Source organism: Thalassophryne amazonica, chromosome 13 (assembly GCF_902500255.1).
Source record: "Thalassophryne amazonica chromosome 13, fThaAma1.1, whole genome shotgun sequence".
Lineage (NCBI taxonomy): Eukaryota > Metazoa > Chordata > Actinopteri > Batrachoidiformes > Batrachoididae > Thalassophryne > Thalassophryne amazonica.
Genome location: NC_047115.1, coordinates 30,774,535 through 30,798,194, shown reverse-complemented (window position 1 = coordinate 30,798,194; position 23,660 = coordinate 30,774,535). Strand labels below are relative to the sequence as shown.

General features: G+C 40.2%; 1 protein-coding gene and 1 long non-coding RNA gene across 3 annotated transcripts in view; one reads left to right on the top strand and one right to left on the bottom strand.

Moving 5' to 3' along the window:
• Positions 1 to 2,185, bottom strand: part of LOC117523218 (E3 ubiquitin-protein ligase NEURL1-like) — a 111,249-nt gene extending 109,064 nt beyond the window's left edge. The window contains exon 1 of one of the 2 annotated variants that reach the window (XM_034184671.1): positions 2,004 to 2,185. In XM_034184671.1, coding sequence (XP_034040562.1) covers positions 2,004 to 2,037 — 34 coding nt within the window. In that variant the 5' untranslated portion in view covers positions 2,038 to 2,185. The remainder of the gene's footprint in view (positions 1 to 2,003) is intronic. The other variant, XM_034184672.1, reaches the window with a different exon arrangement.
• A 3,531-nt stretch (positions 2,186 to 5,716) lies between these two features.
• Positions 5,717 to 21,053, top strand: LOC117523885. The gene is made up of 3 exons (XR_004564636.1): positions 5,717 to 5,826; positions 16,087 to 16,091; positions 21,041 to 21,053. It is a non-coding gene; the product is annotated as an uncharacterized LOC117523885 (long non-coding RNA).
• Positions 21,054 to 23,660: the final 2,607 nt, after the last annotated feature.

Sequence of the window (23,660 nt, the reverse complement as noted above, 5' to 3'; positions counted from 1 at the left end):
AAGTTTGCACAAATTGCATGCCTCCATCCCCCAAGATTTCATCCTAACGTTTTACTGTCGACATTGTGATACATCAATTTAACAAAACAGCACCCAGTTTTGCTCAGATTATGCTGTAAATACCCAGAAATATTTATAGTTTTTCCGTTTTGCAGCAACTGCATTTGATACAGTAAATAATTCATGTAGACCTTCCGATGGACTGGCGGCCTGTCCAGGGTGCACCCCACCTCTCACCCAGTGACTGCAGGGACACACCCCTTGACCCTTAACCGGAATAAGCAGTATTATAAAATGGAACGAATAAATCACTTAGGCAGACCAACTTTCCAATATAACTGTGGACTACAGGAAGAATAGTTACCAGGGTGATGACTTAAATGGGTTCCTGTTTACAATGAACAACAATAAAAAAACACCTCACCACCATTTCACGCATGCACACAAAACAAAAATTAAAATATATATAAAAAAGCTGTTATTTCCAACGTCAGCGGCTTATTTTAACTTTCAAATCTGACGGCCGTTCCTTTAAGTGTGCCGAGCGCTTCTACTTTCGGAAAAAGACTCTCAGCTGCCTGGCAACCTCACAAATTATTTGATCTTAAATGGGTTAGGAAGATATGAATAAGGGTTTGTGTTATATATATATATATATATATATATATATATATATATATATATATATATATATATATATATATTTGAAATGGGACAATACATACTAATTAACATAGTTACATGCAAATATGGCGGATTTATAGCAGATGCTAATTTCCATCCATAGTCCCAGTAACATAGAAACAGACTAAGACCACAAAACGTATCAAAATAAATTAATCATGACAGGAAAACAATTACAACAGAATACACATACAAATATTTACAATTCAAAGTAACAATTGATAGATAATAAGTAACCGACAGATGGAGGAACCAAAAGAGTTTCATGATGGGTGTTGAGGTGCAAAAGTAAAAGTACTGTTTTAAAGTGACAAGTGCTAAGTGCAAAGTGCCTGGTTGTAATTGCACATTACAGTACTGGGTTGTATTGCACGATGCCCAGTACGCTCATTTGCACATGCACAAGTGTAAATTTTGCACAGGGTGTCATACACATTTTTTTTGTGAAACACATAAAAAGTTCGGAATTTTGAACAACTTCCAGGGCTGTAGCCTGAAATAAAAATGAAAAGAAAAAAAAAGATGGGGGTGTGTCTAAAACAAAAATATTTGGCTTAATTTTTGGGTTTCAGATTTTAACCTCCCCCCCCCCCCACACACACACAAACACAGAACAGGTACCCACCACCTCACTCGCCACCCCCCCCCCCCCCACCCACATCACCCTGCCACACTACCACAGCCATACCTGATCTTTCAATACTGTGCAAAACAAGTAACAAAATACATTTTTATTTCCTTCATTTTCCCTTTCCTCTCCCTATTTTTTTCCTTTTCCTCTTTCTTTTTTAATGTGGGGGCTGAGGGCCTGCAGCCGCCCCCCCCCCCCCCGCGGCTACGGCACTGATTTCTAGACCATGACTTTCTTGAAATCTTGTACAGAACAGGTTGTTTTCTGGAAAAATTCAGATTCACAAAATTGCATTTAACATCAGCACTAAGACAGAAAAAAAAAACTTCACATTTCACAACATTATGCAACTTGAAACGAAAGAAGCAGCTTTGATTCAGTAAATTATTCTGTCATTTAGACATTACAATTTATTTTACTATTTTTTTTTAAACATGGTGCTGTGTTTAATCCAGTTCCACAAAAAAACATCACAATTCAGTTGCTTTTCCATTCATTTAAAAGAAGTAACTGCAACACTGCACTGTTTGAAATAAGAGAAAACTTGGATGAAGGAGTGACTTTAATTTCACTTATTCATTTTAAGCATCAGGACACCTGCAGTCTGCATGCAAACAGCAGGCATTCCTCCAAGTTATTCATCAATCAGCAACTGCTTCCCACCGACTCTCGGACACGGCGTGCTCACCGTACAGCGCGTTTCTGGTCATCTGGCTTCCCATGGCTGCGCGCAGGTGCGTTCACCTCTTCACTCGCTGCGGATTGTTCACGCGTTCACATTTTTCACAGGCGACTCCGTCTGAGGTCCCGTCAGCGGCAGGCTGCGTGTGTCCAAAGCCTCATGGAAATCCAGACAGCGCGCAGCAGCTCCGTGCGCGCACAGATCACAGTGAAATTAACATAAAAGGTGGCTGGTGGGGGCGGAGCCTCGCGCATAGTTAACGCTGTAGACACCAAAGTGGAAATCACACGTCCTTTTCACACGTCACGTGGATGTGACGAGTGAAAGGAACCAAACAAAACTGTGAATTCCGTCTTTGGCGTGACACCAATATATCTGTAAAAAAAAAAAAAAAGTTTGCTTGAGTTGAAATTCTGACTTGCAAATTCTGATGTAAAAAAAAAAGTCAATTCAGAAATTGACAATTCAGATGATCTGAGAACCAAGTTGGATGGGATTTATCATAATGATGAGAGAATATAAAACTCTGACATTATTTTCAGAATTCTGATAGAAAATATCAGATTTGAAAGCCAAATTATTAAAAAAAAAATGAAGAAGAAAGATCAAAACAGAAATAAGACAAATAATTTTTGATATTTGATGTAAAAAAAAATCAGGCAGCACAATGGTTTAGTGGTTAGCATTGATGCTTCACAGCAAGAAGGTCATGGGATCAATTCCCACCTGTGGCCTTTCTATCCTTTTATTGTGATGGCATTGTATTTATTTTATACAATGGCATTTTAATAATAAAATCAATCAATCAATAGTGCTACCCATCAAGCTACCATGCTTTTTTAAATTTAGAATTATTCATCATTTTCATTCAAAATTCACATTCACAATTCCTGTGACCAACACTGGGATAGGCTCCCAGCCCCCCCCCAACCTAAATTTATGTAAACGAGTTCAGAAAATTAACGAATTACAGAAATGGGAGGGAACGACTCAGGTTATGTGCTCTTGGGGGGGATTTTTGAAGTCTTACAAGACCATTTCAAGAAACAAATGATCAGAAATCTAAATTCAGACATATTTCTGGTATGGGAGTGGGAGTGATGTCTCAGATAAAAATGTGAATTCAGAATTCAGAAAATAGACATAGAATTAGAGGTAAACAATTGATTAAAAGTGCTTTAATCCAGTTTCTGGTATCGATTTTCGAAATCTGAGGTTATAAATCTGTGAAGAATGTCTTAATTTTGAAGTCACAAGTCATAATCAAATCCAAATTCAAAAAACAAAGTCAGAAAAGAAGAAAAGTCACAGAATTCTGAGTCAAAACTTTGAGATAAGTATTCTAAAATACATTCAAATCATTCATTCTCTTCTGGATCCAGTTCATGGTGGCAGTCAACCAAGAATGAAATCCTGACGAGTGGTTGATAGAGATAACACCAAAATAAACTGGAAGTACCCAGAATATTTCTGTGGGGTTGAACACATTGCTGTATGTATTTTTGTTTCTCTTTTGCTTTCATTTTTGATTCGTAATCAGTGTGTGTTTGCATGATGACACTGACAGCACTGTTACTGCTTTATTCCGTATTTATGTTGTGTTTTTCTATGTTCCTGTAATATTGTACTGGAGATGAATAATCTTCATAAAACAGACTGTGTGGGTTTTCTTGCTCAGTGTGACCCACTTGCTGCCACTCTGAACTTCTATCTGTATTTTAAAAATACAGGCTGATGTAGCATTCAGGAATTCACGTTCACAATCTTTCTTTTCTAGACAGATACACTGCAGTTAGATTAAACAGAAGTTTATTGATCCCCGGGGAAGACTCTCTCAGGGAAATTGAGGTTGCAGCAGCATTGTTTAGCAGCACACAGGGTATTTGCAAAATGTATATACAAATATAAATACAAGAAATACTGTGTGCTACTATTCCTCTCCTTCCCATCCCCTGTCTTCCTGTTATTCCTCCTCCCCCTGAGTGAGGAGTTGCACAGTAGAGGTGGGCGATACTGGGAATTTTGGTATTGATCCGATACCAAGTAAATACAGGCCCAGTATCGCCGATATCGATACCGATACCGATACTTTTTCATATTTAAGCTTCATAGATCCAAAGGATCCAAAAGACTGAGGAAAGAATTTCGCCAAACATTGTACGTGACAACAAAATACTTTATTATCACAATCAACATTGTTGTTTAAAAAAATATTACTCAACACAACTTAAAATCTCCTGAGGTAGAGGGCTGACAAACCACAATACAAGGGTGCGCTGCTCTGTGTTGTGTGACACAGCATAGCACTGCTCTTACAGACAGAGAGTAGACTTTGATGAATCTGCGTGCACAGCAGTCAGTAAGTGGGGGAGAGAAAAAAAGCTTGAGTATCAATCATTTTACATGAGGATCGTTCAACATCAATACCAGCGTTGGTATCAATATTAGGATCGATCCGCCCACCTCTATTGCACAGTCTGATGGGCTGAGGGACAAAGTAGTTTTTCAGTCTGTTGGTCCTGCACTTGGGAAACAGCAGTCTGTGGCTGAAGAGGCTCCTCTGGTTGCTGATGACAGTGTGCAGAGGGTGACTGGCATCATCCATAATGTCCAGCAGTTTGTCGAGTGTTGTCTTCTCTGCCACCATCACCAGAGAGTCCAGCTTCATGGCAACCACAGTGCAGACATATAGAATATTCATACTTATTTACAGTTGCAAATAAGTGGGAATATGGTGCATCTTGACTCTTTCTAATACAACCATACAGAGACGGTGTTGGATTTAATGTATATTTTGCAGTATCCAAATCAAACATGCCCTGGATGGCTGTCAATGTGAGTTAAGCCCCTTTCACATCAGGCTTGCATACAGTTGCGTTGTGATGCGTTTGGAGTACGCTGGAAAATTGTGCAGAATTGGCGTAGTCCCTGTGTAGGCTGTTCAATCAATCAATCAATCAATTTTTTTATATAGCGCCAAATCACAACAAACAGTTGCCCCAAGGCGCTTTATATTGTAAGGCAAGGCCATACAATAATTATGTTGTGTGATGGCGTGTGCTTGCGTTCCTAGTCTTGCTTACAGTTGCATATGGTTGCTTGCTACCACGTATGTAACCCTCACAGCTATTTTTCTGCCTCTCACATTCCACTCCTGCCTACTTTTTTTGGCATTGTGGAAATGTGCTACGTTCTCAAAAGGTACATGTATGGCATTCACGTTTCCAGACGTACAGCGGGAAACAAGCTGCTGCCTCATCACGGCTGTGTTGTTGCGCGCAGGGAGAGAGAGGCTCCATGATGGCTCCATGATGCTACAGAATGCCTGGACACGCAGATGGATTTGATACATTGGAAAAAGTAAGAATACATTATTTCCAGGAGTTAATGGGCTTTATTAACATGCCACAATCATGAGAGAACTTAAGAAAGTGAAACTGCCATGGAGCTACAGCTGTCAGTCGCGAATGTTTTCCGCCCATGAGGAGTGAACGGTGGACATGTCCGCTCACTGGCCATCCATCCGTGAGGAGTTAACTTGGACATGGACATGTCCTCTTGCTGGTGATCGGTCCGTGAGCAGGTGTTAATGGACTTTATTTAACTTGCCACTATCTTAAGAGAAATTGGAGGTGAAAGAAACTGCAGCGCGACAGCGCAACAGCGCAATGGCACGCGCGATCTGTCCGTGAGAAGTGGACAGTAGACATGGCCATCTCCTCTCACTGGCAATCTGTCCATGAGGAATGGACGTGGACATGTCTTCTGAATGTGGAAGCTTGGCTCGCCTCTTCTTCTTCTGTGGTTTTGAAGCTTCACTGCCAGCAAAGTCCAGCAGGATGAAAAAATTCTATTAATCCAGGTATGTACTGATAAAAGGATTTGCCACCCAGGCATAGGGTTGTGTAGAATTGTGGAGGCTTGCTGTACAGTAGCGCAACTCTATGTTGGCCCGGTGTGAAATGGACTGTAGTAACAATGACAGCACAACAGCAACATTACAATGTCATACAATGATCTCCCATACGACCAAGCCATATGACCAGACACTTGCCGTATGTACTCTAGACAAATGACCAAACCATGAACCAGCCTGCGCCTTTGGGGTGAGGTGCCTGAGATCTGCTATGTGGGTTTGGCACTCACCTGAGTGATCTCTCCCCTGTGGGTGTCTGTTGACCAGCTGTGGCAGTGTAAGCTTGGCTGGACATCCATCAAAAATGTTCCCATAATGTACTAGCTGTCAACTTGTACTCCCATCTTTTATTCCTATTTTATCATATGTTTGGTTAGCTATTCTGACCTCAAGGATGAAAATGGCGCTGGAGGAGGTGCACCATCAGGAGGAAGCTGAAAGATGAGCGAAGACTGTCTCTCTTGCCAAGCAGGGACAATGGCTGAGGTGGGAAGGCCTGCAGAGGAGAAAGCTCAGCTGGAGGGAGCTCTTGGAAGTGGAGGTAAGCAACATCAGCTTTATCCTAAGAGCTAACTATGATGTGCTCCCATCTCCAAAAAACTTCCACCAGTGATATGGGGAGGACCAAAATTGTGCCTCTGCCCAACTCCAGAGACTCTCAAATACATCCTGACTGGTTGTAAGACCAGCCTCACACATGGCCACGACACCTGGATGCACAACCAGGTCCTCAAGAGTATGGCAGCAGCTCTTGAGAGCAAGAGGAATACTACCAACTCCTTGACACCCAGAGCAACCAATTGCAACACTGCACCAGCATTCATCTGAGAAGGACAGAAAAAGTCCAACCATCCCCCTCCCAAACCAGAACCGGTGGCCCGGGACTGGAAGATGCTGCTCGATATTGGCCAGCAACTAATCTTTCCACCTGAGATTATAGCCACCACCCTTACACCAGACTTGGTACTCTGCTCCCCTCACTGCAGTCTGTTTCACACCATAGAGCTCAATGTTGTCCTGTTATATCATGCTGATTAAAATAAAAGTGTATGTTTCCATTATGCACAAGTGAAAATTCAAAATGAAACAGATAACACTGCCTGACAAAATGAACATTAATACAGCTTATTAGTGCAGCGGATAAGAGAATATTTAGAGGGGAATCCTGAAAATGGTGATAACAGCATCAAATTCGGCATAAATACTCCTCAGACAATCCTCTTGTTGAAACACCCATTTCAAGGGCATGTCCTCTTCAGCATAAGGCAACATGACCTCTTCAAGTATTTTGACATATCCAAACTGATCCATGATACCTGGTATGCGATATATAGGCCCAACACCATAGTAGGAGAAACATGCCCATATCATGATGCTTGCACCACCATGCTCCAATGTCTTCACTGTGAACTGTGGCTTGAATTCAGAGTTTGGGGGTCGTCTCACAAACTGTCTGCAGCCCTTGGACCCAAAAAGAACAGTTTTACTCTCATCAGTCCACAAAATATTCCTCCATTTCTCTTTAGGCCAGTTGAGGTGTTCTTTGGCAAATTGTAACCTCTTCTGCACATGTCTTTTATTTAACAGAGGGACTTTGCGGGGGGTTCTTGCAAATAAATTAGCTGCACACAGGCGTCTTCTAACTGTCACAGCACTTACAGGTAACTCCAGACTGTCTTTGATCATCCTGGAGCTGATCAGTGGGTGAGCCTTTGCCATTCTGGTTATTCTTCTATCCATTTTGATGGTTGTTTTCTGTTTTCTTCCATGTGTCTCTGTTTTTTTTTTGTTTTTTTTTGTCCATTTTAAAGCATTGGAGATCATTGTAGATGAACAGCCTATAATGTTTTGCACCTGTGTATAAGTTTTCCCCTCTCCAATCAACTTTTTAATCAAACTACGCTGGTCTTCTGAACATTGTCTTGAACTTCCCATTTTCCTCAGGCTTTCAAAGAGAAAAGCATGTTCAACAGGTGCTGGCTTCATCCTTACACAGGGGACACCTGATTCACACCTATTTGTTCCACAAAACTGCCGAACTCACTGACTGAATGCCACACTACTATTATTGTGAACATCCCTTTTTCTACTTTTTTTTTACTAATAGCCCAATTTCATAGCCTTAAGAGTGTGCATATCATGAATGCTTGGTCTTTTTGGATTTGTGACAATCTACTGAATCTACTGGTACCTTGTTTCCCATGTAACAATAAGAAATATACTCAAAACCTGGATTAATCTTTTTAGTCACATAGCACTACTATTATTCTGAACACTACTGTGCTAATAACAGCCTGCAATTATGTGCTTGATGCAATGGAATTCAGTAGAATTACCATAAAAGTGTACTTTATCACATTTATCCTGCTTGGTTCTCTTTAAAGTTACTGAACAAGTTGTAAGAGGAACTCTAAAAATGTCTGGCTTGCATGTTGGCATGATGGCAACAGGCCCCAGCGGGCACCTCTCACGATCTGCCTTGTCGCCTTAGCGTTTACATAACTTGTGTAGGCAGCCAGGCCTGTGAGAGTGTATTGGCTGGCTAACATGAGCTATAGTCTCCTATTGTTTACACAATGTGATTGTGGTTGACTTGACTGTCTGTAAGCAATTTCCAATGAGCGTGAAGCCATAAGACTGCACAATTTCCATGCAGTATGTTGCATGGCGATTGAAGAAAGTGGTGAAAAGAACTTATTTGTCAGATGAAACTGACGTGAACTAAAAATACAAACTAAATTTATGGCCTGAACCCTGTGGCACGTTACAGTCAGGATTGATCGGGATTGACGTGCCACCTGACTACTGGACTGTCAAATTCTGAATGGCTGCTTCATAAAGAGTTATTTTCATTAGTTACTTCCTCCAAACCATCAACATGTCTTTTAGACCCCATTCCTACCAGGCTGCTCAAGGAAGCCCTACCATGAATTAATGCTTCGATCTTAAATATGATCAATCTATCTTTATTAGTTGGCTATGTACCACAGGCTTTTAAGGTGCAGTAATTAAACCATTACTTAAAAAGCCATCACTTGACCCAGCTATCTTAGCTAATTATAGGCCAATCTCCAACCTTCCTTTTCTCTCAAAAATTCTTGAAAGGGTAGTTGTAAAACAGCTAACTGATCATCTGCAGAGGAATGGTCTATTTGAAGAGTTTCAGTCAGGTTTTAGAATTCATCATAGTACAGAAACAGCATTAGTGAAGGTTACAAATGATCTTCTTATGGCCTTGGACAGTGGACTCATCTCTGTGCTTGTTCTGTTAGACCTCAGTGCTGCTTTTGATACTGTTGACCATAAAATTTTATTACAGAGATTAGAGCATGCCATAGGTATTAAAGGCACTGCGCTGCAGTGGTTTGAATCATATTTATCTAATAGATTACAATTTGTTCATGTAAATGGGGAATGTTCTTCACAGACTAAGGTTAATTATGGAGTTCCACAAGGTTCTGTGCTAGGACCAATTTTATTCACTTTATACATGTTTCCCTTAGGCAGTATTATTAGACAGCATTGCTTAAATTTTCATTGTTACGCAGATGATACCCAGCTTTATCTATCCATGAAGCCAGAGGACACACACCAATTAGCTAAACTGCAGGATTGTCTTACAGACATAAAGACATGGATGACCTCTAATTTCCTGCTTTTAAACTCAGATAAAACTGAAGTTATTGTACTTGGCCCCACAAATCTTAGAAACATGGTGTCTAACCAGATCCTTACTCTGGATGGCATTACCCTGACCTCTAGTAATACTGGTTCTGCTGGAGGTTTCTTCCTGTTAAAAGGGTTTTTTTCCTTCCCACTGTCGCCAAGTGCTTGCTCACAGGGGGTCGTTTTGACCGTTGGGGTTTTTCCGTAATTATTGTATGGCCTTGCCTTACAATATAAAGCGTCTTGGGGCAGCTGTTTGTTGTGATTTGGTGCTATATAAATAAAGATGATTTGATTTGATAATGCAAGACAAAGTGTTGTTTAGTGAGATTTAATAAGAGTTGATGTCTTGTGCCCCTTATATTCTCAAAGCAATGAACCATTAATCCAGCTATCACTTTAATAATTTTTATATATATATATATATATATATACACACACACACACACACACACACACATATATGGACCACAATGGAAATAAGCGCTTATGCTTTATTGTGTTGTCAGTGTATCATTGATACATTCACCTCTGTATTTTTGTATTGATGTTACAGAAGAAACTCAATCAAGCAATCAATCAATCAATCAATCAATCAATTTTTTTTTTTATATAGCGCCAAATCACAACAAACAGTTGCCCCAAGGCGCTTTATATTGTAAGGCAAGGCCATACAATAATGATGTAAAACCCCAACGGTCAAAATGACCCCCTGTGAGCAAGCACTTGGCTACAGTGGGAAGGAAAAACTCCCTTTTAACAGGAAGAAACCTCCAGCAGAACCAGGCTCAGGGAGGGGCAGTCTTCTGCTGGGACTGGTTGGGGCTGAGGGAGAGAACCAGGAAAAAGACATGCTGTGGAGGGGAGCAGAGATCGATCACTAATGATTAAATGCAGAGTGGTGCATACAGAGCAAAAAGAGAAAGAAACAGTGCATCATGGGAACCCCCCAGCAGTCTACGTCTATAGCAGCATAACTAAGGGATGGTTCAGGGTCACCTGATCCAGCCCTAACTATAAGCTTTAGCAAAAAGGAAAGTTTTAAGCCTAATCTTAAAAGTAGAGAGGGTGTCTGTCTCCCTGATCTGAATTGGGAGCTGGTTCCACAGGAGAGGAGCCTGAAAGCTGAAGGCTCTGCCTCCCATTCTACTCCTACAAACCCTAGGAACTACAAGCAAGCCTGCAGTCTGAGAGCGAAGCGCTCTATTGGGGTGATATGGTACTACGAGGTCCCTAAGATAAGATGGGACCTGATTATTCAAAACCTTATAAGTAAGAAGAAGAATTTTAAATTCTATTCTAGAATTAACAGGAAGCCAATGAAGAGAGGCCAATATGGGTGAGATATGCTCTCTCCTTCTAGTCCCCGTCAGCACTCTAGCTGCAGCATTTTGAATTAACTGAAGGCTTTTTAGGGAACTTTTAGGACAACCTGATAATAATGAATTACAATAGTCCAGCCTAGAGGAAATAAATGCATGAATTAGTTTTTCAGCATCACTCTGAGACAAGACCTTTCTGATTTTAGAGATATTGCGTAAATGCAAAAAAGCAGTCCTACATATTTGTTTAATATGCGCTTTGAATGACATATCCTGATCAAAAATGACTCCAAGATTTCTCACAGTATTACTAGAGGTCAGGGTAATGCCATCCAGAGTAAGGATCTGGTTAGACACCATGTTTCTAAGATTTGTGGGGCCAAGAACAATAACTTCAGTTTTATCTGAGTTTAAAAGCAGGAAATTAGAGGTCATCCATGTCTTTATGTCTGTAAGACAATCCTGCAGTTTAGCTAATTGGTGTGTGTCCTCTGGCTTCATGGATAGATAAAGCTGGGTATCATCTGCGTAACAATGAAAATTTAAGCAATACCGTCTAATAATACTGCCTAAGGGAAGCATATATAAAGTGAATAAAATTGGTCCTAGCACAGAACCTTGTGGAACTCCATAATTAACTTTAGTCTGTGAAGAAGATTCCCCATTTACATGAACAAATTGTAATCTATTAGACAAATATGATTCAAACCACCGCAGCGCAGTGCCTTTAATACCTATGGCATGCTCTAATCTCTGTAATAAAATTTTATGGTCAACAGTATCAAAAGCAGCACTGAGGTCTAACAGAACAAGCACAGAGATGAGTCCACTGTCCGAGGCCATAAGAAGATCATTTGTAACCTTCACTAATGCTGTTTCTGTACTATGATGAATTCTAAAACCTGACTGAAACTCTTCAAATAGACCATTCCTCTGCAGATGATCAGTTAGCTGTTTTACAACTACCCTTTCAAGAATTTTTGAGAGAAAAGGAAGGTTGGAGATTGGCCTATAATTAGCTAAGATAGCTGGGTCAAGTGATGGCTTTTTAAGTAATGGTTTAATTACTGCCACCTTAAAAGCCTGTGGTACATAGCCAACTAACAAAGATAGATTGATCATATTTAAGATCGAAGCATTAAATAATGGTAGGGCTTCCTTGAGCAGCCTGGTAAGAATGGGGTCTAATAAACATGTTGATGGTTTGGATGAAGTAACTAATGAAAATAACTCAGACAGAACAATCGGAGAGAAAGAGTCTAACCAAATACCGGCATCACTGAAAGCAGCCAAAGATAACGATACGTCTTTGGGATGGTTATGAGTAATTTTTTCTCTAATAGTTAAAATTTTGTTAGCAAAGAAAGTCATGAACTCATTACTAGTTAAAGATAATGGAATACTCAGCTCAATAGAGCTCTGACTCTTTGTCAGCCTGGCTACAGTGCTGAAAAGAAACCTGGGGTTGTTCTTATTTTCTTCAATTAGTGATGAGTAGAAAGATGTCCTAGCTTTACGGAGGGCTTTTTTATAGAGCAACAGACTCTTTTTCCAGGCTAAGTGAAGATCTTCTAAATTAGTGAGACGCCATTTCCTCTCCAACTTACGGGTTATCTGCTTTAAGCTACGAGTTTGAGAGTTATACCATGGAGTCAGACACTTCTGATTTAAAGCTCTCTTTTTCAGAGGAGCTACAGCATCCAAAGTTGTCTTCAATGAAGACAAATCAATCACAAACTATATTTTATTTACATTTTAACTGTATATGCAAGAGGGTGTGCATGTGCGCATACATGGGCTTTTGACAAGTGAAAAATTTAGCTTTGAGTGAGCAGACTTCAGTGTGCACGCTGACGTCCACAAGATGCCTTGTAAATCACCGAGGTGTTATCAGGTTACAAAACAGGTTATATTTCCACACAAACAAAGCACAGTTAGCAGCTAGCTAGACCAGCCAGTGACGTCAACATATTAACGTCCGTGAGATGTCTTGTAAATCACTCCAGAAGTGTTATCAGGTTCACAGAACATTGTTTTCAGTTTTAGAAGTGTTTATTTCTCACTAGAGTTTACATAATATATGGCAAAGAGGTTATATTTACACATAAAATGAAGCGGTTTTGGAGCGCCAGAGAGAGACCAGGCAATGGCATCATGGTGCCGCTCTACTCTGATTGGCTGTCATCCCCGCCCCTCAAAAAATAAAAATAAATAAATAAATAAAAATGGATTTGCATGTTTCAGATCCTAAAAATATGAAACAGATATTTTAATGTCTTAAAATACCTCTTAAAATAGGTCAGTGTTAGCCATCTTTGAACTTGTCCAAGTTCTGTGTCCCAAGAATGTTCACTGTGAATTTGAAGACTGTCAGTAATAGGACTGGACTTATGCTGAGCACAGAAAGACAAAGGGATGGATGGACGGACGCAACGCCTTCACAATACCCGCTGGCCATATTTTGATGGTCTTAGGTAAATATATAAAAGCCAAGATGATGGGCTGTATAAGTAGTGGAATGCTTTGGTATAATATCTACAAATAATTTCCATAGTTTTATTGCCAGTTTTCTTCAGACAAGTAAGGGGATGGATACATGAACATTTCCAAGTCACTGAATATGTCTTGGACTTTATTTCTATCAACTATGAAGAAATACAAACAATATGGCACTCTATGGTAAATCTGCATGGAGTTGACAGTTCTCAAAAACTGAGGGATTGTGCAAGAAGGAGATGAGTGAGGAAAGCCACCAAGACACACAGACAACCCAGAAAAAGTTATAGGCTTCTGTGGCTGTGATTGAAGAAATTGTGCATAGTGCACATTTTGCATTTTGTATCCCCAGTTATACAGCTTCATGATGAAGTGCTACAGAGGAGGATTTTCTTTCACTAAAACATTAAATCTAGGCTTGCCACTCAGATGTACCTTCTGGCAAATTGCAGCTGAAAGTTCAGGTCTTCTTTTTTAAGAAAATCATTCCTGTCTGAAGAAAACTGGCAATAAAACTGATTATTTCCAGGTATTTTACCAAAGCGTTCCATTACTTATGCAACCCTCCATCTTGGCATGTATATTTTTAAATAATATACATCAAGTTGTAGAGATTTGCTTTCAGTTTGCATTTAAAGAAGATAATTTTACAAATTTTTGTTTTTTTGTACTTGAAATGGTATAAACAAATTAAAATGTGTGAAATACCAAGTGTTACAAAACCTTTGGAGGACGCTGAATGTATGTGCAAAGACACTGACTATAGAAAGTCCACATATCCTTGAGCTTTTTGACATTTTAAAACTACAGCATGTAGGATTTAGTGTCATCTAGTGGTGATGTTGGAGATTCCATTATGAAGTCACCAGTCACAGTTTTGCTTCTTTGTTGATGGGGATTCATGTGCTCTTACCTTTTTCTGTGACTAGTGCAGTGCCCGTAGGAAGTTTTTTTTACTTATATGGGGGGCAAATATCACTTGCACTGTTAAATATAAAGAAAAGGATTCAGTTTGGTGTTGGCATATCAAATTAAAATGATGGTGAACGAAGAAAGATATGAGTTAATATATTTGGTTGCTGTCATTTGATGATCAACTTCGTGCTGTTCAAAGTTATTATCATTAATTATCTAACATGGTAGGAGTTGGCGATACAGTAAGGTAACGTACCCGAATGTGTTTTGTAAAGATGACCACAAACTAATTCCATGCTTTCTTCAATTCAAATGAAACACAATATTAGTTATTGAATTGTGTTGAAGCTTGAAGAAGAATAGTGAAGATTATTAGTGTGTGTGTGTGGGTGTGTGTGTGTTGGGGTGGTACCCCCCCAAAAAACTTCTTCAAAATAAAGGTTTTGAAAATAAATGTCAAAAAACTTCATAATAAAGGACTGAGTTGATAATAAACACTTTTTATGTAATTTGGATCTGTTTTGCTTGATATGTTATATTATTTTTTATAGTATTATTTGAATATAGTATTTCATATTGTTTTAAAAAATCAGTTTTATGATCAATTATATGAAAATAAAAGGATTCCTATTAAACAGGTTATTGAAAGAGTCTCAGACAAAATTAAACAGAACATTTAGAATATCTGAACCTCCTGAACACAGTTCATTTAAACTTGAACTTGCAGCAAATATAAGATTTTATTCAGCTTATGTACTGACGGAAACATTGTACAAATTGTGGGAAAATACAAGATTTTAATTCAGCGTATGCACTTACTTAAACATTGTACAAATTGTGGGAAATTTATTTGTGTTAGCAAAAAATGGATTTTAGCTAACATCTCCTCAGTGTTGTCAAGTTAAACTCAGTTGCAAGGAACACTGATAGCATGCATTTCACAGTAAATGTATTTGCTGGGATGATCAGGACTCTTCAACACAGAGCCCTACAGGTGCCCACAACTACAGAGGGAAGGGCTAAAGAACAACAACTTGTCCGGAAAGCCCTCACAGTATGTGGGTACCCACGATGGTCCCTGGATAAAGTGCAGAGGTCCCAGAGACAAGAAGAAGAGGAGTGTCTCTCCCTTATTTAGCAGGAATAGGGGAAAAACTACAGAGGATCCTCAGACAGCACAAAATCCCAGTTTACTTTAAACCTGTTAACACCTTTAGACAGAAATTAGTTCACCCTAAGGACAGGATCCCTAGTTACAAACAGAGCAATGTAGTGTATTCTATCAGATGTCAGGAAAACTGTAACGAACACTACATAGATGAGACTAAGCAGCTGTTACACAAAAGGCTATACCAGCACCGCAGAGAGGGCGCCAGTGGACCTCAGTCTGCAGTTCATCTCCACCTTAAAGACACTAACCACACATTTGAGGACAAGGAAATTAAAATCTTAACCAGAGAGAAGACATGGTTTGAGAGAGGGGTGAAGGAGGCATTGTATGCAAAACACTTGAAGCCCAGCCTTAACCGGGGAGGGGGTCTGAGACACCCTTTGTCCCCTGTTTACAATGGGGTACTCAGGTCAAAGCAGTTTCAGTCTTTTGTTCATGGGAATGAGTCATTCATGTCATCAGGAGACTAGTCAGGAGAGCCGTCAGTCCCATCATTAGGAGGGACAGCTACCCTGTCATTAGGAGGGTGCTAACTAGAGCACAATAGGTGCTAATTAGAGCTATTGTTTAGTCATTAGCCAATAGCAGTGTGCCTCTCAATAGGAGGGGTGTGGTTAGGTTTAAAACTCCAGCTTTTGTGGCTTCTGGTTGTTCTTCTCTACAAGAGTCAAGACAGAAGTCAGACTACCAGAGCAAGAATTTTAGCTGAGGAAGCTTCTGTGATTTGAAGCGAAACGTCCTTGCGTCAAGCAACCCAGTCCAGTCGAAGATTCAAGCTTCTCTACTATTTGCTGGGATGCTGGTATTAAAGTTTTATTGTGAAATGGTGCAAGCAACATGAAGAATCTGATATTGTTTAACTTTTGCTACTTAATATCACCAAGCCTCTTCATCTTGGAAGTACAAATGTTACAATGTTAATCAAAATAAAGGTTTCAAAATAAAGGTTTTGCATGGTTTGCAAGGTTTTGATGAAGCTGCAATGGCGTTAGGTCTTCCACCATTCAGAAGATTCAGACGGCTTTCGGTGGCTTCAGTCGAGTTAGTATCTGAGAAATTGTGGAGAGCTGGGCATGTCACAACATGTCCCGTGAGACTTCCAACATGGACTTGTTTTTGTTCTCCGCCATTGCGGCTTCATCCCGACGCGCGAATGCCTCCGCACGTCTTTCATTACAAAATCTCCTGTAACAGTGGAATCTGACGAAAAATGGCTGATGTCCACCTTTTCTGCCATTTCTCTGGTAGTCAGATGACATCCCAGATCAACACAGCCTTTATTTTGGAAATGATCTGGTCATTTCAGCCTGTTGATGGCCACTCAAAGCGTGGCGTGCCTCAGCCGCTGTGGGCTGTCTTTAATCTGGTTGTAATGCTCTTTCATCTGTGTGATGCCTATAGGATTTTCACCGAAAGCCATCTGAATTTTCCGAATGGTTTCCACCTGGCTGTCTCACACAGTTTCTTGAAAAATTTGATGCACCGCTGCTCCAGCCGTTCAGACATTTTCCTGACAATGAAAATCCAATGAGAGGGGTGGACCAGTGCTCACTCAAAGCCTGCCCACAGGCGAATGACGCAACCGACAGGCGTGAAAAAACTCACGCATGCGCATGAAGGTTCAAGCTTGGCTGATGCAAGCGCACATGATTCAAATCCATATAGTTTTTGCAAAAAATAAAAAGGTCTGATACTTTTCTAACAGACCTCGTACGTATCATCCTCCATTTCACAAAATGACGGTTGTCAAACTTGTTAGCCTGCATTTGCAACTAATAGATAGTGTCAGGGACAAAAAGCTGATTTCACTTCTTTTTTTTCTTCAGTCTTTTGCAAAATGCAAAATGCAAAATGCATTGGGCTTCAGACCAGAGGATCCTCGGTTCAAACCCCAGCCTGACCGGAAAATCACCAAGGGCCCTTGGGCAAGGTCCTTTATCCTCAAGTTGCTCCCAGTGTGTAGTGAGCACCTTACATGACAGCACCCTGACACTGGTGTGTGAGTGTGAATGGGTGAATGTGAGGCATCATTGTAAAGTGTTTTGAGCTTCTGATTCCTATGGAAAAGCGTTATATAAATGCCGTCCATTTACCATTTACCTTGGTCGGGTAACAGATGAATGAACCCCTTAGCAGTGAGCGGACAGAGTAGTTGGTCCCTTCAGCTGCTCCTTTGTTTGCACTCTGGGTCGCCACAGCAAATCTGCATGTTGAACTGGCACAACTTCTGATGTAACTCCACATCACATGGATAAATGTGGCAGTGGTGGGGTTTTGAACTGGGAACCTTCCTCAGTGAAACCAAGTGCACTAACCACTAACCAAGAGAAGTTGTTAAAAAGGCTTTATTTACAAAATGTGAGTGAGCCGGTGACACACCAGTGCAAAAAGCCAACATTTGTATTTTACATCTGGGAGTTTGTCCTTAAGTGTCTGGAAAGAGGGCGTTGCAGAGTATAAAGCAAAATTCTTGTTACACAGGCTTTCCAGAAAAAAATACAGCAGTCTTTGAAAGAAACAGAAACAGCTAGTCTTAATGGGCTTAGCTGGTGAATTCACAAAGTAAAAAAAATAAGATGACAGGCTGAATCAATGTCAGTGACCAGACAATGGTCAAAAACACAGAGTGGCAAGACTGAATAATTTCTAGAAAGAAGACACTGACCAGGAATGGCAAGAAAGTCACAGTAAAACAAGACATTCTGGCAACAAATGTGACTGTGAGAGCAATGTGTAAAGAACTCTGTATTCATGACTACAGGTGGTGCAGGTGCTCAGAGTATTAGACCTGGATGAAATACTTCAAGGGGTTCACAAGCAATGAAGAAATAACAAGACGGAGGAAAAGAGACACCATTATGATGCTCTTAAACAGGGTCAGACATGAGAACAGTGTGTGTGGACGCAGAATCATGACAGCAGCTTGCTCCAATGTAGATATGAAGGGCTCGTTTTGTGCTTACGACTATATATTGCAGGTAATTACTCACTACTGAACGGATTGTTATGAATGCTATATTCCAGTTCTACCAAGAAACCCTAATCAGCACACCTGGGGTAAAATGCTTTAAAAATGCATTTTAAGTTCCTTTTACCATATTCTTCGCAGTATATGTCCACTTAATAAATCCATTTTTTTTGGGAAAAATATCAAGGAATATTTTTGAAAATTTAATTTTCCTTTTGGGGTCCACACAGACCCCAGGATTGTTTGATATTTGACCATAAGCAAATGTGTTTTGAAGCTGTGTATGATGTTCCAAGTATTTCTTCTTTGTAACATTCAAGCATTGTTATTCCTCACCTATATTTACAGGTTAGAGCAAAAAAATTGCAAGAGAAAATAAAAACGGCAAGATACACAGCTGCAGAAACCCTAAAACGAATCCTGGGATCCTGAAGTGATGATGATGATGATGATGATGATGATGATGATGATGATGATGGACGTAGTGAAAACGAATCTCTGTTGGGTAATGAATCAGTTTCTGAAGAGGAGGATCACCTATCAGAGGATGCATCTTGTGTCCAAGAGAAACTGACAAGAAAATACACCAAACCTGCAGTGCATGTGGAAGTTATGTGTGCAAAACTCATTCAACACCAAGCATCATGTGTGATTCGGGCATGAAAATAGAGTGAGACAGAGAGAAGGTGATTCATTCTTACAGAACATTTTTTGTACAAGTGGTACATGTGTGCTATAAGGACATTTTTAATTAGTGTTACCCAGAAGTAATTACATTATTACATGAGCTCATATTGATGAAGATGAAAGTAAGGTTCATAGTTTTGTAATCAGGTTGCATGTGTGCTGTGAGGGTATTTGAATTAACATTTGCTAGATGTAATTGCCATATATTGATTAAGATCATGGTTATCAGACAGTGTTGATAAAAACCTTAATTTTCCTGATGTTGCATTCAATTGTTGTTTCTTAAGGCACATTTTCTGAAAGTTATTTTTCATTTCAAAGTGCCTGAATGCATGAAAGAAAGTCTTCTTCAACATAAATGCAAATAAAAGTTAGTTCAGTCACATTTTAATGCAATATTCCTGTGTTTTCTTTCTTGGGGTCCACATGGAGCCCAGGTTGCCTGGAACGTCGGTTTCAGGACGTGTGCTGATGAGGGTTCCCCCTTTAATATATCCTCACGTTTTTCAGTAGAATGTAGTGTCAATATGTTCTATACCAAACAACTGGGTTAAAGGGTTAATTTATAAAGTGTTCAGGCTTTCCTATATAAAAAATTCTAAATTGTTCCCTTTTAAATACAGATTGAAAAGAAACTTCTACAAAATTATAAAATAGCTGCAGCTGCAGGCGCCCCTGCTTTGGTTTCTCAAATGGAACGGACAACGGGGGTGGATAGGGGATGGAATTAGTGGGCAAAAAGTCAGTTACACGTCAACTTTCTTCCAAATAACTTACATTTTCTTCATAATATCATAAATACAGGCCTATAATTCCTGCATGTTTTTCTGAATTATGTGATAAGGCTAAATAGGTGATACAAAACGACTGGAGGAGGTGATGGTCTCGTGTTAAGCGTTGAGCTTGAGAACAGAGGATCATCAGCTGAAACCCTGCCTGACCAGAAAATCACTAAGGGCCCTTGGGCAAGGTCCTTAATCCCCTAGTTGCTCATGGTGTGTAGTGGGCGCCTTGCATGGCAGCAGCCCGACATCGGGGTGAATGTGAGGCATTGATGTGTAAAGCACTTTGAGCATCTGATGCAGATGGAAAAGCGCGATATAAATGCAGTCCATGTACGATTATGTGGTCACCCAGGTGAATTGGCTTAGTCTTGACTTCTAGTGTGTGGAGGTGGGAAATCTATTGATTGTTGGGTGCCAAATAAACAGAGATGGACAATAAAAGGTCAAAGCCATCAGGTGGCCAACTCAGGAAAAAAGAAAAGACGTAGAGGAGAAACAAGCAAAGGATAAATGCATGGAAATGTGTTCTCTCTGTATGATTACAGCATCCATGCCATGAATGAAGGGCTAATGTTAATTGGTGGTATAACACATTTGTGAGCCTTCTTTCTATGCTAATACAACAATAATTCAGTCTTAACTCGACAAACACAAGATAATTTCACCATAAGATTGTGCTGGAAATGGTCAGAGATATTGTCAGGCTTTTAAAAATGATTATTTTACATGCTGCTAAATGGTGTAAACTGGACTTTGTCAGAGGGATACACTAATAATAATAATAATAATAATAATAATAATAATAATAATAATAATAATAGTAAATTATTTATGAGACATTGTGAGGTAAATTGTCTGAAGCTGAGTGAGAGGTGAATAAAATAAAATAAAATTATTTAACTAGTGCAAACATCAATTTCTGTTATTTTTGGGTAGATATGTTAGGAGAGAAATCTCAAATATGAAAGTAGTATCCATCATTTGGGTTAACGTTGGGCCCTGTAATTAGCCAATTTTCAAAGATGAACATTTGCCACAAGTATAGTAACTAAAAGTGTGGCAAGCATAGAATTTGAGGCAGTAACCAAGGAGCAAATTATTCATCCCTGAAAGACAGATTAATAATGCATCTAATGACAGACATTTAGCATGTAAAGGCTTGTTTACTCAAATTTGCAATTCATGGATGTTTTGTATAACAGCGTGTGGTCTTTTGATGACAGTTTCAATTTCAGGGGCACTTCTAAAATTTTAAAAATAATAAAAAATGTCTGTCTGTGCAAAATTTTGTGGTGGTGGTGGTGTGTGTGTATGTGTGTGTGTGTGTGTGTGTGTGTGGGGGGGGGGGGGTAGTGTTGCGCTCGGACATGCTATGCGCAATTTCTCCCGTCGCAGCCACAGAAGCCTGTAACTTTTTCAAAGATGTCTTGGTGGCTTTCCTCACTTGTCTACTTCTTGCACAGCCTGTTTGTTTTTGAGAATTATCTGCGCCACAGAAATTTATCATAGAGTGCCATACTGTTTATATTTCTTCATAACTGATGTAAATAAAGTCCAAGACATAATCAGTGTCTTGGAAATGTTCATGTATCCATCCCCTGACTTGTCTGAATAAAACTGGATGTAAAAGTGATGGTTAAAACAGTATGTGTTCTACTAAAGGGTGCGCTTACTTATTTACACCATCATTTTGCCTTTTAGATTTTTAATTCTTTAATACATGATGTAGAAATTACTTTTCACTGAGTTTAAAGGGCACAATTTTTTGAAATTTTAACATAAAAAGCCAGATTTTTTTTTTTGATGTCTGAAAAATTTTTAACCATGTAAAAGCGCAAAAGGGTTCACAATCTTTGAAGCAGCATTGTGTACATTATTCTTTACAGTGTTTCACACTGTGTATTGACTTCACTTTCACAATATCTTCACACATTACTGTAGTTATTGCACTTATTAACATTTTTGTTCTTTTTTGAGCTTTTCTTTCTGTATAGGCTGGCAGAACAGACTCACACCTCCTCCCACAGCTGATTATTTGTAGATGGGCGCCTGGCAAGCAGCAGCTACATGGTGGGGTGTGCTGGCGTGGGGCCTGCGTGGACATCTTGACAGCGTTGTTCGAGTCAGCCATGCGCACGCTCTCTCTCTCTCTCTCTCTCTCTCTCTCTCTCTCTCTCTTCGGGATGATCCTTGCAAACAAAAACACCATTCAGCTCAAAGTTGACCCTTACCCTGAAACCATGTGCAAAAAATTACAAAGCAACACAAGAGCATCATACGATCCTCAACAGGGGGTGCAACCAGAAAATGAACTGTGCACATACAGAGCTGAAATCAAGTTGTCAAGAAATGACAAGTGACGGAGTTAAAAGTTAAATGTTTATCAATCAGAAGACATTAACACAGAAACAAAGTGATCAGGGCTTTCAGAGGGTCTACAAAATCACAAAAGTAAAGAAAAACCTATATATAAAATGTTCACTTGATTCTTTCATTTTCTTCCACTTATCTGGGTCTGGGTTGCAGTGGCAGTGGACCAAACAGCTCATCCCACACTTCCCTATCCTTGGCCTCATCCTCTTATTCTTCCCAGGGGATTCTGAGCCGTCCTCAAGCCAGCTGGGAAATATGCATGTCTTAGGTCTTCCCCCGGGGCCTGGAACACCTCCCTAGGGAGATTACCAGTTGACCAGAGGGCATCCTGACCCGATGCCTGAACCACTTCAGATGGCTCCTTTCAATGCAAAGAAGCACTGGCTCTACTCTGAGTCCCTCCCAGATAGTCAAGCGTCTCACCCTATCCAGGAGTGTAAGCTCAGATACCTGTTTCTTGCCACCTCCTTATTTTGGATTGACTTTTTGTGCACATTGGACTCACAAACTGCTTGGACTTTTTTTTGCACTTGCCTTGTGCAATAAATTACCTGGGTTTTTGACACACCTCATGTCTGATCGTTGTCTACAATTTTGGGTTCACTATTTCAGTAATCCTTAACAGAATAAACCAAAATGAAATGAAAAGAAATGAACCCAGCAGGCAGCTCCCCAGATCTTGTTGTGAAAGTGTAGTGACACGGACCCACAACAGGGGGCGTAAATGAACGGACAATGAAAGAGTCAAATATGAACACTTTACTGTTGTGAAAAGCACAACCAAACACAACAGATTACAGAATATGTACAATAGTCAATTAGCAAAGGTGACGTGTGGACAGGCTCGAGGATAGAGGACGTCTGTCCTGAGAAGAACTGGAACCACACGATTTCCTCCGCCACCGAATCTGGAGAATACTGGAGCCGCTAAATCCCGAACACCCCAGGTGGCCACTGTCTCCGCGTGTCGGATCTGGTACTGCTGGCGAGGAGCAGAGACAATCAGATGTGGGTGTGTGAACACCCAGTAACAACAACGGTGGGAATTCCACCTCCACCTCTAACACACACTCGTGCAGTGTCTGAGTAACCACTTATCTGGATATGCAGGCTGAGAAGGTTACCTCCTAAGGTAGACGATATCTCGGCAACGAGGTGGAGATGACGTCCGGTCTTTATGGAGTGGGATGATGAAGTGTAGATGGGTGACAGCTGTCAAGAGATAATGAGTGACAGCTGTCACCCCCGGCTGTGTCCGTGGCGGCAGCACCCTCTCGTGCCTGAAGCCCGCACTTCAGGCAGGGCGCCCTCTGGTGGTGGGCCAGCAGTACCTCCTCTTCTGGCGGCCCACACAACAGATCTGG